Source organism: Ictalurus furcatus, chromosome 5, assembly GCF_023375685.1.
Source record: "Ictalurus furcatus strain D&B chromosome 5, Billie_1.0, whole genome shotgun sequence".
Lineage (NCBI taxonomy): Eukaryota > Metazoa > Chordata > Actinopteri > Siluriformes > Ictaluridae > Ictalurus > Ictalurus furcatus.
Genome location: NC_071259.1, coordinates 8,931,864 through 8,947,902, shown reverse-complemented (window position 1 = coordinate 8,947,902; position 16,039 = coordinate 8,931,864). Strand labels below are relative to the sequence as shown.

General features: G+C 39.8%; 1 protein-coding gene across 3 annotated transcripts in view; it reads left to right on the top strand.

The window, feature by feature from the left end:
- Window positions 1-407: 407 nt before the first annotated feature.
- Window positions 408-16,039, top strand: part of nadka (NAD kinase a) — a 32,103-nt gene continuing 16,471 nt past the window's right edge. The window contains exons 1-4 of one of the 3 annotated variants that reach the window (XM_053624642.1): window positions 3,631-3,931; window positions 5,337-5,422; window positions 7,587-7,757; window positions 12,954-13,037. In XM_053624642.1, coding sequence (XP_053480617.1) covers window positions 3,650-3,931; window positions 5,337-5,422; window positions 7,587-7,757; window positions 12,954-13,037 — 623 coding nt within the window. In that variant the 5' untranslated portion in view covers window positions 3,631-3,649. Of the gene's footprint in view, window positions 673-3,630; window positions 3,932-5,336; window positions 5,423-7,586; window positions 7,758-12,953; window positions 13,038-16,039 lie in introns of those variants that run through there. The other 2 variants (XM_053624643.1, XM_053624644.1) reach the window with 2 other exon arrangements.

Here is a 16,039-nt window from a genome sequence, read left to right as displayed (position 1 = left end):
GCTGACCCTGCGCTCTGACCCCAGCTTCCTGACAGGCTGGGGTATGTGAAGAAAACAATTTCACTGTGCTCTACTGTATATGTGACCAATAAAGACTCATTATTTATAGCTAGGAAATACCCATTCACATTTCTTAATTTTTGCACCCATTTAAACATTTGGGGGGGGCTGGCATTGTAACATTCTTTGCAGGAAACCCTACATTGCAACACATGAGCAGCAAACTACAGACCTGTGCTCTTGTTTTGAATCTAAAACCACAGTCGGTGCACCACCAGCAGCAGAAGCAGAGGGAGGAGCCTAGAACCTGCATAGCCACATGTTGACCAATCAGTGCGGACACAGGAATGACCCGTCCAATTCGACCAATCAGCGCAGGCGTTGACGTCGCTGTAATAAACGCATAGCAACCGGACTGGCTAGTCAAGTAGATTTCTAGAATAGCAGATGACAGCTTGGAAACTGCCGCTAAACCGGCCCGCGTGCTATTGGGCTAGCAAACCGGCGACATGTCGTGGTGAGAGAATAGCGCCGTGTATGCGGAAAGACAACTGATCACTTATTCATGGCGGGGCTGTGATCTGCACAGCGCAGCGGCCAGCTAGTTCCCTGAATCCCCGCTTCCCTGCAGGTTGCTGGGATTAGCGTGTAACCGCGCAGGATCAGGCCAATGTAAGTAGCCTGTTAGCTAATACTTAACCCAGCTGGCTCAGGAAAGCTAGTTAACTAACTAATGCTAACTCTCTTGCTCACGAGCAACTCCGCCATTCAAACATGTTCTTGATTATAATCTGGATAATGCGTTTTACTGTCCAAAAAAAAAACTGTGTTTATGTAACTAATTTAACTATCTGTGTGGTCCGCCAGGTAGCTGGTGTTAGCCAGCAGTGTACCTGTGATGTTTGTTGTTGTTGTTGTTGTTGTTGTTGTTGTTGTTATCTCTTTTCTGATGTTTGATGTGAACATTAACTTAAGCTCGCCCTGATCTCTTGCTCTGGTCCTGTTCGAGAGTGTTGCTTTACTTTTACCGAATATTATGAGTGTCTTGTGTGCCACCAATGTTTAAATATTGAATTAAAGTTCCACAGAATATACTGAGAGTCTACACTGTATAATAGACCTGGCCTAATACTTGTAGTATACCATTTCAATGTACTCCTTTCCAAGACCTGTTGATTCATTCCCTCATCCCGAGTAACTGACTATGCTGGTCCGCAGTGGATCTATGGGAACACTGGTGGGAATACAGTCCGTATGGTATGACATGTATAGTGTAGCTAATCCACCTGTCATCATGGTTTTGGGAGATTGGAGGAAACCCACATGGACACGTAGAGAACATGCGCAAAACTCCAGACAGATGGTAAGCTCGAGCTCAGGATTGAACCTTGGACCCTGGAGCCAACCTGGAAAAGTATGGGCACTGTTCTAGAAATGTTTGTTTGTCTGTCATGTTTACAGCAGCTGTAAAAAGTGTGCACACCCATGTTAAAATACCTGGTAACGTTCAGCTGTAATTATCATACAGCTGTCATCAATGAAGTGATTCCCATTAACCACGAATAAAGATCAGCTGTTTCTGTCGGACTTTCTTGACCTCTGGTTTTCATCCAACTGCTGAAGTCTGCAAAGAGCTTACAAAGGATGTAAGGGATGTCATTGCCAACAAGGTGTCGATCAGGAGAGGGGTACATAGGATATACCGTGGAACACCACGAAGGCCATCATCAACCACTGGAGGAAATAGGGTACCATTATGACATTACCAAAAGCAGGATGTCCCTCCAAAAGTGAAAAAAGGTGACAAGAAGAGATCATTATCAGGGAGGCTGCTAAGAGACCTAAAGCAACATTTAAAGGAGCTTCAGGAATATCTGGCAAGTACTGGTCACTCATTGTATGTGACAACAAGTATATAAATAATCTTCATATGTCTGGCTATGGAGTAGGGTGGCAAGATGGAAGCCCTTTCTCATGAAGGAAAAAAAAGGAAACATCCAAGCCCACCTAAATTACCCCAGACTAGCCAAGATGGAGGAAATCATGGATGGCTCCAAATATCTATTTTGGCACAAAACCTGCAGGGCTCCTTTAAGACAACTGAAGAAGAAGCATGACAAAAACCCAAACCACAAATCCAAATTTAAGTAGACATATTGGAATGGCCCAATCAAAAAAACTTGTGTAATGACTTGAAGAGGTCTGTGCACAGGAGAGCTCCTTGCAATTTGATGGAGCTGGAACAGTTTTGCAAGGAAGAGCAGAATAAAACTGCCAAGTCAAGATGTGCTAAGTTGGTGGACTCTTACCCAAAAGACTGTATTACAAACAAATGTTGCTTTAATAAAGTATTAGTTAAGGAGTGTGCAAACATGTAACCAGGTAATTGTAAGTTTTTCCCCTAAAATGTTTAAATTTATTTTTTACTTGGGTTTTGTTGGTTTCTATATCATAATAATGTTGGAAAAAGATTTGACATTTTTCTTTTTTAATTATTATTTTTTACATCACAAAAACCTGCCATTTTAACAGGGGTGTGTAGACTTATGTCCACGGTATATTAAGTTAGGCTCAAGACAAAGTTTTTATTATATTGTATTTAGACATTCCCCAATTTCCTGCATGAATGAATGCATGAATGATCCTAACAATATACAGTTAATCCCCCTAAAAATGGCAAGAAAAGGCTGGAAAATTAAACAAAAATTAAAAGGTCTTGAAAAGGTCTGGAATGGTAATAATCCTGGACTGGGGACACTGTCCACCTGTACACCTTTTCATTCATGCAGTCATATAATCAACCAATCATGTGGCTGCAGAGCAATGTGGATACAGGTCGAGCCATCAAGTATTGGGTCAAGAGCTTCACATCAAACATCAGAATTTGGGGGGGTTTACACAGAATGATAACTCTGGCGAGGGAGAAAAAAACAGGGTGAGTGGCAGTTTAGCAATTGGACACTCCTTGTTGATTCAGAGGCCAGAGGAGAACGGTCAGACTAGTTTGAGCATACAGGTATAGAGGAAGTCTACAGTAACCACTCCAATAAACCACTCTTTGCCATGGTGAGCATGAATAGCACCTCAGTGTTAAATAAATAATATATATAAACGCCTGCACAAAGTTATTTCTGCTAAAGGAGACAATACTAGCTTCCGAGGCCAAGGGTGTACTTACTTTTTCCACAGAACACTATCATGTCAATTGATATTTCTGTTGAATAAATTATTTAAAAAGTTCATTTTCTTTGGTTTTGTTTGAGTACATCACCTTTATTAATAGACACTGTTTCAAGATGGATCAAATGTTTGCTTATCTCAATATGTCAAAAAGCCAACAATTTCCATGGGGTGTACTTATTTTTTCACATGAATGTATGTCATATTTCCCATATGTGTTACACTTTTAGGGGGAAAAAAAAGTGTTTTTTAAATATTGAAATGCAAATATTTCAGCTCACACAAATTAAAGACCCAGGATTGTGTCCCCATGAAATAATTTTTTTTTTTGTAGTTTTTAGTATGCATATGTTCGCCTTAAGGTTATCTATAAGCGACTGTGCTCCAAAACAATGATGAAATTCTCATTTAGAACACGCACAATAAAAATTTAGTCTCTCTCTACCACCAATACGGATCAGCGATTTTGATGACCTCATTCTGCACTTCAGCTACTCATCAGAGTTTCTGTCCAATCAATTGCTCTCTAGAATCTGACGTGTCCCGCCCTCAACATTATAAAAATCACCTTGGCGAAGTTGCCATTGTTGAGCGAGAGAAATCAGCAAGCACGGGTCATAAATGTGTCTTTGGCTGTTCGGACTTGGAGGTTTTGTTCGGTTTTCCACCTGTAAATAGGTTAGAAGTGAATCCAACGCATTGTTGTTGTGGTTGTTGTTACTGTCAAGTACGACTTAGACCGGGCTGTGAGGTAAGTTAAATGCTATTGGCTATTTAAGAAGTGTGAGAAGCCACTGCCCTGTTTCTGTGAAAATTATGTCAACACATTGAATAACGTTGCACATTTCAAGGCACTTCACATGTACTTTAAAAGCCGTACTATAACGACAGCAACCTCTCAGTAAACAGGAAAGAGAAGTTATCATGTATAACCTATGCAGCTTTGCTATGTAATTCAGTTCAACATGCTTTATTGGTGTTTGTCAATTGTTATTGCCAACCGATGGCTTCCCACTTCTGTTCTGATAAGAGAAGTCAGATTCTGCAGTTGAACTTCTGTTTCTTTGCTGAGAGGAGAACTTCAAGCATTTGTCTAGCTGCCAACATCCTTCTTCTGTCACTGGCTGAGTGCCCATGTACTTCAGCCAGTTTAGCCTCATTTGAATTCAACATCCATCACAGCTGCCTCGGTTTCAGCCTTTACCAGCTCTGAGCCATTCCGTGAACCTTCTCTGGCCTCCCCAGCCTCATATCCCCAGCTTCATATCCTCCACAGATGTCGCCTTGATTCTGTCTTCTTGGCTCAGCTGACTCGGTCTATAGTTCTGGACTTTGCTAGTACTGTTGAATTGGGTGGCTTTTTAGTATACCATCAGGCTCTGGTGGGACTTGTCTTGGAGCTGTTGTTAATTTGAGTGGTTGCCTGTCACTTCCCTCATCCTATGGTTTTATGGTCATCACAACCTCATTGTCCACTTACCATCCTCCTGAACCCTGCCACCCTGCTGCATTCAATCACATCTATCACGTGATAGCCACAGACAGCCTCAGTTGCCAAGTGCTCAGTGTGTATATAGATGAACAGGTGCTATTAAGCAACAACAGTAGCCGTTCCTGTGTGCCCCCAATTTGGTGACTTGGTCACCCTCGCTGTGTGAACATGGTTTTATTCTTTATCCAAACCCTCCTCTTTCAGTCCCACCCTTTTCCTTAATTCTAAAAAAGGGCTTCTCCACCTTTCTAGAATTCATTATTATCATCGGTCTGTTCTAGGAACATGCCTTCTGCCTGAGGTAATATTTAGATCTGTGGAATTAAAGAAGTCATCATGATTTTTAAACGTTCATTATTTTGTTTATTGGGTGTAATAGAATAGGTTAACATGCTTTAATGTTCAAAAAAACGCATTATTTGTTGCATGCTGTACATTATTGCAGTCCCTCTATTCCCAGGCTGCCTGAAACACTCCGATTTCTCCAAAGCCCCTCTTTCCGAAAAGCCCAGAGTGCTCTGATTGGCCAGCTGACCCGTTGTGTTGTGATTGGCCAAAAACCTCAAGCATGTGTCAGAAATGTAATGCCCCTTGGGTTAGCCTCCATGGCTTCTAAAACAATTCTAAGCTCCTAAGCAACATGTAGTCGGTTTTACCTTATCAGTTCGAGCCAGAGTCATATTCAGAACATGCGGACGATCGAGTGGAACCAAATTTGCAAACACGACTTGAGCAGAATGTTTCACAGTGGTAAGTTTGTTTTGTTTTGTTTTTTGGTTTTTTAAATTTATGTATTTTATTTTGTAACTCTCACCTTTCAGACACGATGTAAATTCTGACGCCCCGCCGGCAGTCCGCAAAACCTTTCTATGTACACAGCTTGTGTGTGTACATGGGTACTCATGTGATGTATCTTAGGAAAGCTAAGATTCTTATGATTCGAATGATATAAACCATTTCAAGATACAATCACAACAGCAGCTACAGTCAAAGTCTCTGTCAGACCACTGATGTACAAACAAACACTTACAACACTGAGGTAACTTGGCACACTTTAACTAGCACGTTAGCAGAGGTCTAAATCTGAGCCACAACACAAAACAAAACTCTGCATTTGAACAGTGAGTAGCAGATACTTCATAAAATAATCAAGCATACTTACAAGCTCTGAATCAGAAGCACAAGATTGTCTGAGCAAAGTGGGAATTGCCCCACTTTTCAGGAGTAGCCTTTGTGTGTAGCCTGTGTTCTCCCAGGTTCAGGAAGCTGTCCTCTGTAAAATGTGCTATGCAGAAGCAAACTTATGGGTTGTGCTGCTCAGGAACAGCGTTATAAATAAACAGTAACTACTGATTGCTGATTTCGTCCGTTTTCGGCAGGCTAAACGAAGGGGTTTTGCTTTCGCACGGAAATGCACAGCATCTCTGTGAGATGGCACCTGAATTCACTGAAGCCTCACCTTCTTTCTTCACGCCTGCCTTTGGGCGGGATTATGCTAATAGCGCACGCTGTGACGTAGACATGTTACAGAAGTAAATGTGGACTTCGAACGACGTTTTGGGAAGGTCTGGAGCAGTGTTCTCTATTAAATAAAATAAATACCTTTTTGGGAGACTATGAGCTTTGTGACTTTGCAGATCTTACACATGCACAAACATGCATTACACACCCAGGCGGCTGTGGCTCAGGTGGTAGAGCGGGTTGTCCACTAATCGTGGGGTTGGTGGTTCGATTCCGGGCCCACATGACTCCACATACCGAAGTGTCCGTGGTCCAAGTTGCTCCCGATGGCAAGCTAGCGCCTTGCATGGCAGCTATGCTACCATTGGTGTGTGAGTGTGAGTGAGTGTGTGTGTGAATGGGTGAATGAGACACAGTGTAAAGCGCTTTGGAAAAAAGCACTGTATAAGTACAGACCATTTACACACCCAAAGTACCATTTACAAACCAAACAAAAGGAAAATTCATCATATGATTCCTTTTAATGAATATATCTTTGGTTAAGTACTAGAAGGGGGAAAATGCATCTTTAGTGTGGTGTTGTAATAATCTAATGGTCCGTGCAGGTTATACTTACTAAACCAGTGAACAAAAACGAATTAATTCTCCACACAAGAGCCGAGCCCAGTGTAAAATGCGATGCTTCCGGGTGTTTCTTCAAACCCAAGGTACCTGATTTTGTGTCTGTTAATGAAGTTTTATTGGATATGATCTCTCATCCTGAAAGCTTCAAGCCTGCCCTCCGAGTGCATGAGAGTAAAAATCGCCCACTCCCGAGACTTACTTAATTCCATTCTAACCTGCAGACTGCTTTCCACATGAAAATTTGGCCAGACATCCATTGTTGTTTCTCACCGACTTCAAATACCCGAAAGTGATTTCAGTATTCGAGTACTGGCCCTTTTATCTAACTTCTATCTGTATCCACAAGCAGCTATTTGTATCATCTATAATGAACACACCATTTCCAGTGGTGCTATGCTATTTCTTGGTCCTCTCAACTGGCAGTCAAAATTCAGAGCCTTTTAGGCTCAAGCAAATCCATTCTCTACACAAAGTCCTCCTTATTTGGAAATAAGTTTACTACATAATCCTAACAAAAATATTAGTGCAGTGGATTTAACACACTTGTGTATAATGGGCAATTAACAGTGTTTTGTGTCTCATCATCTTGATGTTTTACATAGCTTTCCAATGTACCGGCATGCTTAGTACAGGGTGTTATTTGGGTAATCATGATTGAGATACACTTCCTTTTCAGTTGCATCAGCCTTCAAATCTTCCTGAACTAGTTTGCAAAGACACTCCTCATGAAACAATACAATCAAGAAGAAGCCAAGCCTCCATTCGCATTAAGAGTTTGGCACTGCTTTCAGGCGTAAATCAGTTCTCCCTCTGTTCTGGCATCCTCCAGGTCATCATCTCAGATGGAGAGTTCCGGGGAGGCGAGCTGGATGCTGAAGCCGGAGACGGGCTGCACATCCTGCGGCGGAAAGGAGCCTCCCGTTACTGGGAAAGCTTTCCGTAATAAACCAAAAGCCAGGAGCATGTCCACCTCAGCTGTGCCCAGTTGTGCAGAGTTCAGGTAAGAGCAGGCCCACATGGACCATTTTTAACCAAAGTCATACACATGCATCTTGATAATGAAACTTCATGTAATTTCTTAGCCTTTTATGTAGGGCAAAAAACATAAATAATCTATTAAAATGTTATTTTATTTTTTGATTATTTATTCAGAAATGTGGCTTGTAAACAAGAATGGGTGTATCAAATATCATTAGGCATTTTGTTAGTTTTTTCAATAATATAATGTAAAGAAAAGCTGTGCCACGCAACTTGGAATACCAAGATGTTACATGTTGTTGACTTCCTCCTCTGCGTCTAATCCATTGATTATTCTGTGTTAGACTAGTAACCAATTTAAAGAGCAAACAATGAATTGGATAAGGGGAGTGCGGTGGCTTGGGGGTTAGCACGTTTGCCTCGCACCTCCAGGCTTGGGGTTTCAATTCCCGCCTTTGCCCTGTGTGTGTTGAGTTTGCTTGATCTCCCCGTGCCTCCAGGTATTCCGGTCTCCTCCCCTAGTCCAGAGACGCATGTTGTAGGCTGACTGGCATTTCCAAATTGTTTGTAGTGTATGCATGTGTGCCCAATTGTGCCTTGCGATAGGCTGCAACCCCTAAACACCCCAAAAATCCAGCTTGTCCTCTGTCTCGTGCCCCAAATTTATTGGGATAGGTTCCAGTCTTCCTGCAACTCCGTGTAGGATAAGTGGTATAGAAGATGGATGGAATTTCTTTTAAGTTTATAAAAAAAAAAAAAAAAAAAAAAACAGGATACTGGGAATGGATCTTTTTTTTTTTTTCTATATGTCTAATGTATTTGGTGTTTTAATGTATAATGTCTGAAGTAATTGATATTTTTATTATATATTGCAGAGAGAAAAGGAACAAATATCACTTAAAAACCCCTGTAAGCTGTTTTAACTTACTGACATTGAAATAAGCTTCTGATTGATAATTGCTAGCTGATAAATAGTATGTACTTTCTTTGTCAGTTTGTTCAGTCCCCACAGACCCGCTGTGGATCCTCTTTTTGTTTCTACTGAAACCACTTCTGAACATTTTCTTGTTGCAGCATCTTGTGCGTTTTGTCTTTCCTAACAGCACACCTTGCAACACGGTTAACACAAACTGTTTCACTAAACTTCATCACGTAAAGCATGTATAATGCATTCAGAGTCTGCATACTGTTCCTGGTACACTGTAAATGTCAAGTACGTGTAATTAAATCTTTATTTCTTTCCACTATTACTGACACGGATGACGTCGAGTCCCTGAGCAAACACCACCACACAAACGTTGTTGTTGTTGTTGTTGTTTATTTTTTTTATTATTTTTTTTTACTGTATCTCTTGCCATTCCAAAAGGGGAAAAATAAATATATTTTTTAACGTTTCTTTTCCTTTAAACCTTAACTCTTTCATTTCTAAATCATGGATCTCATAATTATGGGGGGGAAACGTGCTTTCATGAAGGTTTTTTTAGACGGGTTAAAGAAATTTTGATATACAAGTGCTATTTAAAGTACGTTGGACAAAAGCCTTGCAAATGGACCCTGCCTGAAGTATTGGTCATAGTCATATTCTACCCACACCTCAGAGAGCAAACAGTTCTCTTAATGTTCTTAATGTTCTTTCAACAGAGTGTTTAATAGCATAGATAAGTGTTCTCCTTATAAACAAATAAGGAGCCTTTATTTGTCACGTATACCTTAGAGTACAGTGAAATTATTTTCTTCACATATCTCAGCTTTTTAGGAAGGTGGGGTCAGAGGAAAGTGTCAGCCATGATACGGTGCCCCTGGAGCAGAGCGGGTTAAGGGCTGTGCTCAAGGGCGGTGCTGGGGCTTGAACCCCTGACCTTCTGATCAGTAACCCAGAGCCTTAACCGTTGGGCCAACGCTGCCCTGGGTAGGGGTATGGGTAGGTGCTCGCAATTGAAGCAATTCATTTGTTTGCTAGAAACGTTTGCTTAAGTAATGAATTGAGTCGCACCACCAGTTCTGTTTTCCAGAAGCAAAGAAAATGCCTTGAGTGTACTGCCATCATTTCCATGACCCAGTTAGCCACTGTTCCAGTTTTTTTTTTTTTTTTCGAATCAGTCGGCATATTTTTAGAACTAAAGAGAGATAAGGAAACTAAATGATTTTAGTCTGGTCTCAGTGCGTTGTGTATTTATCTTTTTATATATACTTGCTGACCACTTTATTAAGAACACCTGTAGATGCAATTGTCCAGGTCAACCGACCATTTGGTATCAGTGTCGGTCATAAATTCATGCAGATACAAATCAAGAGCTTCAGTTAACGTTCATATCAACCATCAGAATGGTGGAGAAAATTTGGACTGTGGCATGGTGCTTGTTGGTGCCGGATTGAGATTTTTAAGCTCAGCAGTCTCTAGAGTTCACACAGAATGGTGTGAAACACTTGTATTAAATAAATAAATAAATAAATAAATAAATCCAGGGATTGGCAGTTGTGCAGGCAGACACACCTTGTTGATGAAAGGTCATAGAAGAATGGTCAGACTGGTTTTCAGTTCACACAGGAAGTCGATAGTAAATAATAACTCTTTACGACTGTGTCGAGCAGAACAACATCTCCGAATGCACACTAGTAATGCAGACTAGTTATGAATAAAACTATTGCGACGAATGATCCTGCTTTCTTTCAGAACAACTTAGTTCAGCAGATTTAATTTAACCAGTATATTATGCAAGTAATTGTCAGTGTGTTTGTGAATAACTTCTCCAAAAGTGTAACCTTTGCTTTGTGACAGCAGGGGGCATTAGAATACCTCTGAGTATAACCAAAAATCTGCAGGATTTGCTCTGTTTGAATTGTGACACGGTTCCCGGTGCTTGCTTCATGGAGCTATGAAATGTCATTATAATTAATTCAGTTTAATTCTGAATTTATCCTGTCCAGTTCTATCCAGTCGTCCCTACTCATCATTTGAAATTCACCATCTTTGATGCTGCTTGTGTTTGAATGGAGGCTTTTCATGTGTCACAGGTGTCCTGTTGTTCTGCTGCATCTGTCACAAGCATGAACCCGTTGTTCTTGTGTTGAAACAGGAAAAAAGAACATCTTTATAGACCAAAAACCGACCCAAATTAGCATACATTCATTTCTACTTGTATTAAATTCTTTTATTAGCAGCTACAGTGCCCTCTGAAAGTATTTGAATGGAAAGGACTTTTTGTTTTGGCCGTACATTTGAGTTTGAGATTAAAAGATGAATATGGGACGATAGATCAGAATTTCAGCTTTCATTTCCTGATATTTGTATCTAGTTGTGTTAAACAACTTACACTATGGCACCTTTTTGTCTTAAGTGATCAAAAATCCTGGAACATGTGACTGACAGGTGTTTCTTGTTGCCCAGGTGTGCCCTGTTAAATTGAATGTTAAATTAATTAATAGCTCTGAACAGCTACTCTTGGTTTGAGCCCTGGGTTTTGCCTGTGAAGACTGCATTTCATGTTTAAAATATAAACCAACATGAAGTCCAGAGAGCTGTCTATCGGAGAAAAGCAACCCATTTTGAAGCTGAGAAAAGAGGGAAAACATTGTGCATAGCCAATGCAACAATTTGGAATGTCCTGACGAAGAAAGAAACCAATGGTGTAATAGCAACCAGACATCAAACATCAAAGGAAAACAACCGGCAAAAACATTGCAAGAGCTGTGAAGAAAAATCCAAAAACAGCAGTCCGTGACATCACCAACAACCTCCACAGGGTAGGGGTGAAGGTATAGCAATCCATCATTCGAAGAAGACTTTGAGAGCTTTGAAACCACTCATTAGCAGTAAGAATCATTAACTAGATTGGAATTGGCAAAGAAATACAGAGATGAGACACAAAACCAAGATTAACCTAATGCATTGTGATGGAAAGGTCAAAGTATGGAGAAAGAAAGGATCCGCTTATGTCCCAAAATATACAAGCTCTTCCGTCAAGCAGGGTGGAGATAGTGTCATGGCTTGGGCTTGCATGGCTGTTTCTGGAACAGGATCACTAATCACTATTGAAGTAACTCTTGATGGTAGCAGCAGAATGTATTCAGAAGTCTACAGAAACACTGTCTGCCAATTTACAGAGAAATCCATCCAATTTAATTACGAGAAACTTAATCATGCGGCAAGACAATGATCCAAAACACACTGCCAACTCAACAAAGGACTTTATCGGGGGCATGGGGGGATGGAACATTTTAGACTGACCAAGTCAGTTACCAGACCTTAACCCAGTTGAGCATGCATTTCACCTGCTGAAGAGGAGACTCTTCAGACACCCAGACCTCACCCCAACCCCAAAAAACAACTGAAAGAAGTGGTAGTAAAAGCCTGGAAAAGCATCACAAAGAAGAAACAAATAATTTGGTGATTCCAATGAGTCGCCAGATTTATGCAGTCATTGCAAGCAAGGGACGTGCAACCAAATATTAAATGTTATTTACTGTATGGTTATCTGTTCGCATCCTTTTGCGTACCTAAAAACTGTGTAGTCTGCCACCAAAGGTGCCATGTTCCGAGTTGTTTAACACCTCTAGATGTAAATATCTAGAAACGAAAGCTGAAATTCTGATCTATCGTCTTATGTTCATCTTTTCATCTCAAACCCAAACGTCTTCAATATATAGCAAAAACAAAAGAATTGGCTTTGCTGTTCCAATATTTTTGGAGGGGACCGTACTATTTTTCTCTTCATGCTCAAATGCAATACGTTTCTCATTATATTTTAAAAGAAACTGAATGCATTATGTGTACTGGATTAGTATTTTGCTATTTTTGCTTTTGAATGTAGTAGCTCATGTGACCTAAACAGAGGAAGCTGAAGGCATATGACCTTGTCTGTTGTAATCATATATTAAGGAAAATGAGTCGGTCCTACAGGATTGTACTTGTCATGACATGATATTTAGACGCCTATAAATGGGTCTCTAAATAGGCGTTATGTAATTGCTTGGTGATCTTCCAGACATTATACATAAGGGGGAAACTGTTATTATTCTAGAAGCTCTCTTTTGAAATGTTTTAGCCTTTGACAAAATTGTATAGGCTATTATATGGTACAAAAGAATGACTGAAAGTGAAATGCCAAAAGTTCATGTATTTCTTCTTCAAGGTTTCACAGCTAGGGTTTTTGCAGATTTTTAGAGCCATAACATTAACCCTTTTCCCTGCTTTCTTTTTCTCCTTTGTTTCTTTTAGGCGGACCCAGTCGCTGCATGGACCAAGTCCAGTGACCACATTTGGGCCTAAAGCTTGTATGATGAAGAACCCAAAAGCAGTGATGTAAGTCGAAATCAGTAGTTTGGACTCGTTCAGTGTGAGCTCGTTTAAGATTGTGCAGTTCACTCTGAGTCTTTGGTGAGCAGTGGTGGAAAGAGCACAAAACACACCACACAGACTTGAGTAAAAGTACTGTAACTAGTAATAATTCACTTGAGCAAAGGTAAAAGTAGCCCTTGAGTAGCACTCAGGCAAGAGTAAATAGGTTATCAGGTAAAAACTACTTGAGCAATTACAACTCCAATTCTGAAAAAGTTGGGACAGTATGGAAAATGCAAAAAAATAAACAAGGAGTCATTTGAAAATTAAGTTTGCCCTGTACTATATTGAAAACACATTATTAACACGTTATTTGGTGTTTTACTTTGAATGTAATTTATTTTTAAAAATACTCATTCCCCCCCCCCCCCCCCCCCCCCTCCAAATCTGATGACTGCAACACACTCCAAAAAAGTGTTTTTTCTGTACGGGCAATTTGTTGCCTTATTTTGACTGCAGGCAGGCCATGCTAGCACCTGCACTCTCTGCTCACGCAACCATGTGCTTGTAATCCAGGCAGAATGTGGTCTGATGGTGTCCTGCTGGAAAATGCAGGGATGTCCATGGAAAAGATGATGTCTGGATGGCAGGATATGTTGTTCCAAAATGTGTACATATCTTTCCACATTAATGGTGCCCTCACAGATGTGCATGTTACGTGTGCCATAGGCACTGACAAACCCCCATACCATGACAGACGCTGGCTTTTGAACCTGACCCTCATAACAGCTTGGATGGTCCTTTTCCTCGACTGCTATTTTGTCCAAAATCTATTTGAAATGTTGACTCGTTGGACCACAAAACACGATTCCACTGTGCTACTGTCCATCTCAGATGAGACCAGGTCTAGAGAAGTCGGTTGCGTTTCTGTACCGTGTTGATGTTTATCTTCTGCTTTGCACAGTAAAACCTTAACTTGCATCTGTGGATGCATCGGCGAACAATGTCGACTGACAAAGATTTGCCAAAGTATTCCCGAGCCCATGTCAGGATATGCATTACAGACTCATGACGGTTTTTAAGACCGTGATGGCTGAGGGATCGGAGATCACACGCATTCAGAAGTGGTTTTCGGCCTTGCCATTTACGCACCAAGATTTCACCGGATTCCTTGAATCTTTTAATTATGTTGTGCACTGTGGAAGGTGAAATGCCCAAAATCCTACTGATTTATCTTTGGGGAATGTTGTTCTCAAAGTGTTGGATTATTCGCTGATGCATCTGTTGGCAGATTGGCGAGCCTCGACCCATCCTTGCTCTTGAAGGACTAGGCCTTTTTTTGGAGGCTCCTTATATACTATGATTAGACAATTGCCTCGCCTGTTTTACATCACCTTCTTATTTCAACTTGTTACATCGCTATTAGTCCTAAATTGCCCCTGACCCAACTCAGATTTGATGATCAGAGAAATATTTTTAAATTCCTCTGACCAGTTTGTTTACTGTTGTCTCACAGGTTCGTTTCTAGATGGGTTTTTTTGTTTGTTTGTTTGTTTTTTAAATAAATAATTTAATTAAAATAAATATAATTTAATTAATTCTTTTTTATGAACATGGATACATTGCAGTTCAGGACTGAAGTATCATAATGCAAAGCTTGTCAAATCTTTACTACATTTATTCTATTAGTGCATAAAGGTAATCGCATAAATGCTCATAAATGTATCTCCCATTTTACTTGAAAGAGCTTTTGCAAATAAACATATATGATTTAAACAAGGAGAGGGAAAGTTTTTAAAAATAGAAATAAATAAATATTTTCATAAATAATCTTGGTAAATAATCTTAATGGACAGGTCGGACCAGATAATGTGAACAGTTTAGTGTGACCCTTTAACAGGCTTTTGCAGTGTGTTTAATACAGCCTGCTTTGTTGGAGATGGTTTAGATTCTTTGTATGGAAAGTAAAGATGATCTTCAGTGTGTGGGTGGACAAATCTGATGAGAAACTAAATCTGTACAAGGAAGAGGAAGCTGTTACTCAACAACAGAAATTACCTCGGTTATTGTTATCTGTATCTATGTGTTGAAGAATAATGGCACTAATGACAACATGGTGCAATAATGAGTCACAGAATTTTACTTTTTTTTTTTTAAATAATAATGAGAGGAAATAAGTGTTGGAGGCATTACATTTACTGTTGAAGAGGGGAAAAAGAACTAAATGAATAAGAGTTTAATAATAGATAAAACATTAACTAAAATGCGTCACACAGGGAAGACAGAGGTCAGTAGTTTTTGCTAGAGCACACCTATTGTAACATAATGCATAATCAATAATAATAATGATGATAACGTTGACACTAGTGTACTCCTTGAAATCTCAGGTGTATTATGCATGTCCAGGGGATTGCAAAGTTCCAAGATGCATTGCAAACTAAACACCAATCTATTACTCATTAGTCTCAGGATTTCAGGGTTTAGTCTGCAGATACACTGACACTGTCCAAGCCCAGACTCACGGTAGAGGAATAAAAGCAACACTACAACAGGATCAAAAGGAAGCTCTCAATTTCATGAAAATGAGGGTATGGTAAAACAAGACAGAGATTGGTTTCCTGGTGGCAATGTATTTTTTATTTTTTTAAAATTATTATTAATTTTTATTTATATATAATTTTTACACAGATTTCTAACACCGCCTGGATCTTATTGAAAAGGATAATTCTGCATTGGCAAACCTGGCAGAAAAAGAGTTATTTTGGTATAAAAGGACAGTTAATATTGATAATTAAACCAATAGAAATGAAACCGATAGAAACATAGCAGGGGTGTTGGCTGAACAGTTAATCTTCCAGAACCCAGATTCTTCTCCATCAAAAACCTATAAAGACATACTCCTAAATAGCATTTTTTATTTCTTGCATGTGAAGGCAAATTGCTTTAAAAATGTGAACATTTGACCAAAAGTTGGATTTATTAAAAAAAAAAAAACTTCACGTGTTCATAAAATATAAAACTTTTTG